Source organism: Nicotiana attenuata, unplaced genomic scaffold, assembly GCF_001879085.1.
Source record: "Nicotiana attenuata strain UT unplaced genomic scaffold, NIATTr2, whole genome shotgun sequence".
In the NCBI taxonomy this organism is placed as follows: domain Eukaryota; kingdom Viridiplantae; phylum Streptophyta; class Magnoliopsida; order Solanales; family Solanaceae; genus Nicotiana; species Nicotiana attenuata.
Window position 1 is genome coordinate 1 of NW_017682769.1, and position 9,337 is coordinate 9,337.

Here is a 9,337-nt window from a genome sequence, read left to right on the forward strand (position 1 = left end):
TTTATCAGCTCTTTCTAATTTAATCACTTGGTCACGAAGGGATTCTTTGTCATGTTCGAAGGATAAATCCGTTGGCACAATTTCTTCAACCAGAGGTTCTTGGTTAGACTCAGAAGTTTCTTTGCCTTTAGAAGAAGACTTGTTAGAAAGAGAGCCTCTAGAGATATTGCCGGAACTAGAAGAAGGAATGATGGAACCAGAGGTACCACCACGAACCGACCCTGTACCACGAAGCACACCTCCTCTACCTCTTCTATATCTGGCAGGAGCATTGGGAAAACTATCAAGAATTGGGACTCTTTTAGGGTTAGGATTCGAAGATGACGTGGTAAAAAGATATGAACTGAGGAAGAAGTGAATAGGAGTAAATAGTGAAATACTTGGTAAAAGTTTGTGGAGAAGAAGACAAGGGAAAAAGGGTTAAGTTTATATATAAAAGCAACCGTCAAAGATTAAGGAGTGTAATGATGGAAAGCCTATAATAAAGGCAACTATCACTTCGTGAATAGTGGAGTTGAAGAAGCCTTGGAAAAAAAAGAGAAGCTGCAGAATTGCAGAGCTAATAAGAAGGTGACACGTATGCAGTGCATTAAATAGAAAAGACAACTAAAGCGTCAGTACTGTCATAGCATTTATTATGGCAAAAATTCCTTTTTTAATGAAGATCCACTTCCCAAATATTTAATTGATAAATAAATGGAAAGTGGGGGGACTATCTGTATTGGGAAAAAACTGAATTTATATAAGATGACGTGTCATGACACGTGGACCGGTCAAATAGTCAAAGCGTGGTAATCAGTTAGAAGGCACGACCAACAACAGATGCGGGAGAGAAGATACTTAAAGGCACGAGCTATTATTCAAATGAAATGAGACTCGTACCTGTTCGAGTCATTTAAAGCTCGAAGATCGGAAGGAATTGAAGAAATGAATCTGATAGCGTAAAGGAGTCCAAATTCAGCAAACGTTGAGAATTTGTATTTAATAGGAATGATTGAGTAACGTTTCTTTTAATGTCATTTATTGCTCATAATTGCCTCATTAAGACAAAGGCATTACACTTTCTCCTAGAATTAATTATAAAAGGGGAATGTCTCAACATCTGTAGGACACGAAATATCATTGAGATTATACTGAAATATATACTTATTCATTGCTTTATTGTTGTTCTCAAAGTCTCTCATTTCTTGATTATCAGTAACCCGATTTCTCTCTTAATTTCTAGCTTTAACCAAATATTTAGTTTTTTGGTTAAACAGACGCAAATCCATAACCTTTGGGTTAGAGGTGGAGGACGCTTGCCACTTGATCAATTTTCTCTTGTTATTTGAGTTAATACGGTGTGATACAATGATAAAAAATTTATTTACTTTTAGCTAGAGATTTCAAATTTAATCGTTGAAAATAGAATTTCTTGTGATAGAGAGCGATTGATTTTTGATTAATTGAATTAGTGAATTCCGAACAACGAATAATTAAAATAAGGGAGACATCTGAGTCACCCTAGAATAAGTGATGAACTATTTTGATTCCTAAGAAAGTGGGAATAAAGTAAATTAAGAAAAAGAAATATACACAAATACTATTACAGAAAACATCAAGAAGAAAATTGGAAAAGTTGGTCGGATTCATATGCAATTTGATCCCCTATTATTACCGGGGGGGACCCACCATATAGCCAAGAGTGTTTCGTCGAAAAAATTAATTATTTTTATTTATTAACTTCATCAGAAAATTATGAAAGCAGATAATATTATAAGACATGAACTCACTTGACACAAATAGAAGCTGTATAGCAATGGCAAAGAGGATTCATAACGGGGCTGGACGTCAAAAGTTTGAATCTCTGTTTTAGCGAAAAACTCATAATTATTCCACATTGTATTTTATATGTTCCATTTCATTATTTTCTGTTACCTTTTTTCCGCATCACTATTGTTACCTTGCTATTTTCTATTTTGTCTTCTTTTCCTATTTTTCTTTATAATTTCTTTTCTCTGGTTATAATCACAATAGCTTTTCTTATTATACTCTATTTTACTTCAAGAAAAAGGACAAAAAAAAGCCTTTCCATTAAGTGAATTTTGGTTCTCTCTTTCTTAATTTCTGCTAAAGCATGGGAGTGTTTTGTTGAGATTATTTGTAGTTTTTTAATTTAATATAGTTTAGTTTATATATGTTGAAATTGTTAATTTTATTATACTGATATTTTAGTTTGGTGTATAATCTCTTTTACTTTAAACGTATGTATCAATTAGTTTAAGTCATAACTCTTTTTACCTTTTTTTTGTTTGTAAATACGTATTATGTTAAACTTCTTAAGAGTGTATAAGATTTTTAAGTTGGGTAAATATTTTTTGTTAAAAAATTAATAAATTAATAAATTTGTTCAAGTGAAATTTGTTAATATATATAGATAAAATTCTAAACATTAACAGTAAATAGTTTTTTTTTTCTTTACGAAAGTTTCCAACTTTGATTAAAAAGGGGTGTCAATGACTATTTTGAGGCATGACGACTAAAATTAAGTAGCGAGCAAATTCTATTTATCGGTGCCGATTATACAAGTGGTTACTGTGATCTTTGACTGAACTCGTTTATATAAAATTCTGTGTCCCCTACTGATTAACACTATGAAGTAATTGTTTTTTTTTTCAAAACATAGGTTTTGGTTCGACTAATCCAGTATCGAAAAGTTTTAATTTAGAGATAAAGCGCTTTTGTAAAAAATGATCAGCTTTCTAAGACTAGAATTCAAGCACTTATTTCTCTATTATAAGCTTTGATATTCATCTTCTTTGTTTTTACAATGCTATTGTACATCATGCTTCTTTATGTAAAGGATAATCCTACATCAACTCTACTCCTATATTTCAGGATTCTTGTAGCCAAAGGACTTGTATATCTCTAGGCATAGGAGTCTTATACATCTGGGAACTCACTATATATATTGGGGTTGTATAGTCACGTTTAAACATGAGAATAAAAGAACTTTTCATGGTATCGGAGCCCTACGAGGTTTAACAACCCAAGACTGTCTTTATAGAAAAGAAGAAGACGATGACTGGTATGGGGGATAAAACCAATTCTTCGTCCGCCTCTCAGTCTCCCATATCTTACTCTATGCCTTCCCCAAATATGGCACATCAGCTACCGAAAAAGCTCACGTCCACAAACTTTCTGTTATGGAAAACATAGTTTATGCCGATGGTGTGCGGCTGTGGACTCAACCATCATATTGATGGTAGTGAACCAGTTCCTAAACCTCTTTTAGAGGACAGTAAACCAAACCCAGCATATAAAGTGTGGGTGAGAGAAGACCAACTTGTATTAAGTTGGATTGTTGCATCAGTTTCAGAGGGCATTTTACGTCAATTAGTTGGAGCGCAGAGCGCTCGTGCAGCTTGGGATAAGCTTGTTGCTGCATATGCTTCAGGATCGAAGCCTCAAATTCGTGAACTCAAGATGCAGTTGCATACTTTGCGTCGTGACAATGCAAGCATTGAATCTTATATACAGAGGGAAAAAGGAATTGCGGATAGACTAGCTGTGCTACAACATCCGATTTCCAATGATGATTTGGTTGAATTTGTTCTTGCTGGACTAGGTCCTGTTTATCGTACTTTAACTAGATCACTAGAATCGCGTCAATAAGATATTAGTTTTGATGCTTTATATGGCCTTCTCCTGAATGAAGAGCGACAATTACAAAGAGATGAGACCATTAATGTCATTGCACCCACAACCCACTTTACTAAAAGTTCCTTTTCTAGCACTCGAGGACGTGGTAGAGGACGAGGAGGGCGTGGTCGTGGACGCTCCTCCAACCAAGGGTTCACCCAGCAGAACTCTTATCAAAGTTCTCCAGCATCTAACCAGTTGTCAAAGGCACAACCATAAGTTTCAGAATTTTCAGGGATTATTTGCCATAATTGTGAAGGTAAAGGCCACATTGCACGTGTATGCCCATCACCTAAAGCCAATAGTGGCAGCATGGTGAATGGTCGACCTATTTCCAATTTTGCTGATTCTCCAAACCTACCTACCCAAACTTGGTTGATGGATAGTGGCACCACACATCATATCACTGAAGACCTTGATAATATAGGTATCCACTCTGAATACCAAGGTCCCGAAGAAGTGACACTAGGTAATGGCTCCAAATTACCCATCTCTCATGTTGGTAAAAGTTCCGTTATTGTCTCCAATAATAAATTCAATCTTGATAATATTTTACATGTTCCCACTGCTACTCACAATCTATTATCAATTAGCTCTTTTGCCACGTCTAATAATGTGTCTGTTGAATGGAATCTGCGCCACAAAAATTGCTAACTTGAAAATTTTGACTTTGTCTCTCTGTTAGAATTAAGAATAATCCACAAGCAAGGAACGGGCCAGAATGCGGCTTCACCGCCGGCCCCGTAGTCCCTCACAATACTAAAGGTTAGGTGATCTGTATATATCACAACAACAACAACATTAATGATCCAGTAAAATTCTATAAACGGGGTCTGAGGAGGGTAATTGTTTGACCAAAAAGTGTTAAGCCTTTTTGTTAAACTAATTAAATAAGATGAAAATGGATAAATCTTAATTAAACATAATAAATCCTAGATCTGAAATTGGTAAATGTGAATAACGTAAAATCGCAATTAAAGTTATTCCATACCAAGGGAGTGTTTAATGGTACTATTATGAATGTATGATGGAGTAATGACAAGCAATAAATATATTAAATGGCAATAAATGTAAATAGAGAGAATATTTGGGTGGATGATTCTCTCTCTGACAATGATGTAAGACAAACAAACGTGGGAATATAGTAAGCTTTCTCGGATCTGATGTAAGAAAGTTGGGACCAACAACAAATTGAATCTTTTAGTAAAGACAATCTTTGTAATTTACTTGAGAGTCAACTTTTCAAGAGAGAGCTTATCATATAGAATATTACATACCTCTTTCTTCTCTCTCTATTCCTACTTATATGGGACATATCCCTTACCTAACTGAAAGTACAAGTGCAGAGAATATTCTGTAGAATATTCTTCTAAAATATCTTATTACTAAACTAGCTTATCCCTACTGGTAACGACGTGGTACAAGTACATCGTCCAGGGTACTGTGCGTTCTACGCGTATCCGTTTGTCATCGGCTATACGCTTCCTCTTCCTTCCTTGGCCGAGGACTTCTACCGTTATTATGGCGTGTGCCCGGCTCAGCTCTCCCTGTATATCTATAAGCTTTTCCTTATGCATATCAAGTACATGGAGCTGGCCAACCGTGGGATTTCTCTTTGTCATTTGCTTCATCTCTTCACCCCAAGTTTTCACAGGGACCAAGGGACTGGTGGTGAAGATGGATGATAAAACAAATCGCCATTTTTGGGTCAATTTCTTCTACGTAAGGACGAAGCACGTGGTGTCGAATCCTACAGGTTTCCCGAGGAGTGGAACTTTGCTCGTAAGTGTTTCTGCCAAATGGCTATTTGTTTCTTTTTGGTGATCTAGTCGTTCTTCCTCTTTTTTTTAAGTAACCGAGAAGGATCCTCCTTCGCTGGTCGCCGACGTTTGTGGCTGGGTGAGCCAGATTTTGCCTCATACGATGGGGATCCGCGAGTGATCGCAGTTCAATGAGAGGTTTGGGCGTAAACCTTCGGCTGGTGAGTCATTTCATTTTTACCTTAGTGATTTTGACAGTACCGTCTTTTCCCTCCTTTCGTTTTTTTTACTTTGTCTTTCTTTGTTGGTAGGTCGAAGGGCTTCGAGGAGGGCGAGGGCTCCTACTCCCGCTTTTCGCCAGTCAAGTACGTTAACTGGGTCTTTACTTGCTGCGGCTGCAAGCAAGCCCATTCNTGAAGACTCATCCTCTTATAATATGTCTGATACATCAGCTGCTCCATCTAGACCTGGAAACTCCATTGTTCCACCCACGCATGGAATGGTTACAAGAGCACAAACAGGCTCCTTGAAATCGAAGCGACCCTTTTCCTTGTTGGCAACTACATTAGTCTCACCTGAGCCCTCTTGCTATTCACAGGCTGCTAAGAATGTTAATTAGCGTCGAGCTATGTCGGAAGAGTATAATGCTCTCATTCAAAATGGCACATGGCAACTAGTTCCTCCTTCACCATCCCAAAATGTGATTGGTTGCAAGTGGGTGTATAAAACAAAGTTGAAGGCAGATGGATCTTTGGATCGTTACAAAGCACGACTTGTGGCTAAGGGTTATCATCAACGTCCGGGAGTAGATTTTCTTGATACATTCAGCCCAGTTATCAAGCCTGCTACCACTCGGTTATTGCTATCGCTAGCTGTCACAAATCATTTGGCATACCACCCAGCTGGATATCTCCAATGCATTTCTTCATGGTCATCTCGATGAGATAGCTTATATGTCCCAGCCCCCCGGGTTCGTTGATCCTACTCGACCAGACCATGTATGTCTTCTCAAACGCTCTCTTTATGGGTTGAAACAGACTCCCCGAATGTGGAATAGATGCCTTACTGATTCATTACTCTCACTGGGATTTTTGGGATCCAAAACTGATAGCTCCTTGTTTTTTAAACCTACTGGTGACAAGAAACTATTTTGTTTGGTTTATGTTGATGATATTTTAGTAATAGGTTCAGATACAACTCTTGTAAAATCACTTGTAACTAAACTCCAACAACAGTTTGCAGTTCGTGATTTAGGGACACCTTCGTACTTCTTGGGTATCGAAGCACATTGGACGAGTGCTGGGTTGCATTTGACGCAAAGAAAATACATGGATGATCTCCTGAAACGTGTTCATATGGACTCCTGCAACATTGTTTCCACCCCAGCTTGTCCATCCACAAAACTCTCTTCCACTGAAGGATCTCAATTCACTGATCCCACCCTTTATCGAACCGTTGTGGGTGCCTTGCAATACTTGACCTTTACTCGTCCTGATTTAGCATTTGCCGTGAACAAGGTCTCTCAATTCATGCACTGCCCTATGGACACTCACTGGACTTTTGTTGAACGCATCCTACGCTATATTAAGACAACCCCGTCTCATGGGTTGTTCTTTGCTAAAGGCACATCCAGTTTATTACATGGCTATACTGATTCAGATTGGGGAGGCGACATAAATGATCGTAAATCAACTACTGGGTTTGCTATTCTTTTGGGTTCTCATCTCATTTCATGGGCTTCGCGTAAGCAGCAAGCAGTGTCACGCTCCAGTACTGAGGCAGAGTATAGAGCTCTAGCTACTGCCACCTTGGAAATCACTTGGATTGAGCATCTTCTTCGAGAGATTGGTTGTTTTACTTCCTCTGTTCCCACTTTATGGTGTGACAACCTCAGCGCGACGTACTTAACAGACAATCCCATCTTTCACTCTCGAACAAAACATATGGAAATTGATTTCCATTTTGTTCGTGATAGAGTTCGAGCGAAGGCTTTATGTGTTCGTTATGTCAGCTCTCATGATCAACTTGCTGATGTATTGACAAAACCATTGTCGAAGAACAGGTTTTTGAAGTTGCGGACCAAGTTGGCGGTGGTTTCAACCCCTACTCAACTTGAGGGGGAGTGTAAAGGATAATCCTACATCGACTCTACTCCTATATTTTAGGATTCTTGTAGCCAAAGGACTTGTATATCCCTAGGCATAGGAGTCTTATACATCTGGGAACTCACTATATATATTGGGGTTGTATAGTCACGTTTAAACATGAGAATAAAAGAACTTTTCATGGTATCGGAGCGCTACGAGGTTTAACAACCCAAGACTGTCTTTATAGAAAAGAAGAAGACGGTGACTGGTATGGGGGATAAAACCAATTCTTCGTCCGCCTCTCAGTCTCCCATATCTTACTCTATGCCTTCCCCAAATCTGGCACATCAGCTACCGGTAAAGCTCACGTCCACAAACTTTCTGTTATGGAAAACATAGTTTATGCCGATGGTGTGCGGCTGTGGACTCAACCATCACATTGATGGTAGTGAACCAGTTCCTAAATCTCTTTTAGAGGACAGTAAACCAAACCCAGCATATAAAGTGTGGGTGAGAGAAGACCAACTTGTATTAAGTTGGATTGTTGCATCAGTTTCAGAGGGCATTTTACGTCAATTAGTTGGAGCGCAGAGCGCTCGTGCAGCTTGGGATAAGCTTGTTGCTGCATATGCTTCAGGATCGAAGCCTCAAATTCGTGAACTCAAGATGCAGTTGCATACTTTGCGTCGTGACAATGCAAGCATTGAATCTTATATTCAGAGGGAAAAAGGAATTTCGGATAGACTAGCTGCGCTACAACATCCGATTTCCAATGATGATTTGGTTGAATTTGTTCTTGCTGGACTAGGTCCTGTTTATCGTCCTTTTACTAGATCACTAGAATCGCGTCAAGAAGATATTAGTTTTGATGCTTTATATGGCCTTCTCCTGAATGAAGAGCGACAATTACAAAGAGATGAGACCATTAATGTCATTGCACCCACAACCCACTTTACTAAAAGTTCCTTTTCTAGCACTCGAGGACGTGGTAGAGGACGAGGAGGGCGTGGTCGTGGACGCTCCTCCAACCAAGGGTTCACCCAACAGAACTCTTATCAAAGTTCTCCAGCATCTAACCAGTTGTCAAAGGCACAACCATAAGTTTCAGAATTTTCAGGGATTATTTGCCATAATTGTGAAGGTAAAGGCCACATTGCACGTGTATGCCCATCACCTAAAGCCAATAGTGGCAGCATGGTGAATGGTCGACCTATTTCCAATTTTGCTGATTCTCCAAACCTACCTACCCAAACTTGGTTGATGGATAGTGGCACCACACATCATATCACTGAAGACCTTGATAATATAGGTATCCACTCTGAATACCAAGGTCCCGAAGAAGTGACACTAGGTAATGGCTCCAAATTACCCATCTCTCATGTTGGTAAAAGTTCCGTTATTGTCTCCAATAATAAATTCAATCTTGATAATATTTTACATGTTCCCACTGCTACTCACAATCTATTATCAATTAGCTCTTTTGCCACGTCTAATAATGTGTCTGTTGAATGGAATCTGCGCCACAAAAATTGCTAACTTGAAAATTTTGACTTTGTCTCTCTGTTAGAATTAAGAATAATCCACAAGCAAGGAACGGGCCAGAATGCGGCTTCACCGCCGGCCCCGTAGTCCCTCACAATACTAAAGGTTAGGTGATCTGTATATATCACAACAACAACAACATTAATGATCCAGTAAAATTCTATAAACGGGGTCTGAGGAGGGTAATTGTTTGACCAAAAAGTGTTAAGCCTTTTTGTTAAACTAATTAAATAAGATGAAAATGGATAAATCTTAATTAAACATAAT

General features: G+C 38.6%; 1 protein-coding gene and 1 pseudogene across 1 annotated transcript; both read left to right on the forward strand.

Moving 5' to 3' along the window:
* Positions 1–3,207: 3,207 nt before the first annotated feature.
* Positions 3,208–7,576, forward strand: LOC109222023 (annotated as a pseudogene).
* A 360-nt stretch (positions 7,577–7,936) lies between these two features.
* On the forward strand, positions 7,937–8,629 carry LOC109222024. Its single transcript, XM_019386434.1, has one exon. The coding sequence runs from the start codon at positions 7,937–7,939 to the stop codon at positions 8,627–8,629; it is 693 nt and encodes a 230-aa protein (XP_019241979.1).
* Positions 8,630–9,337: the final 708 nt, after the last annotated feature.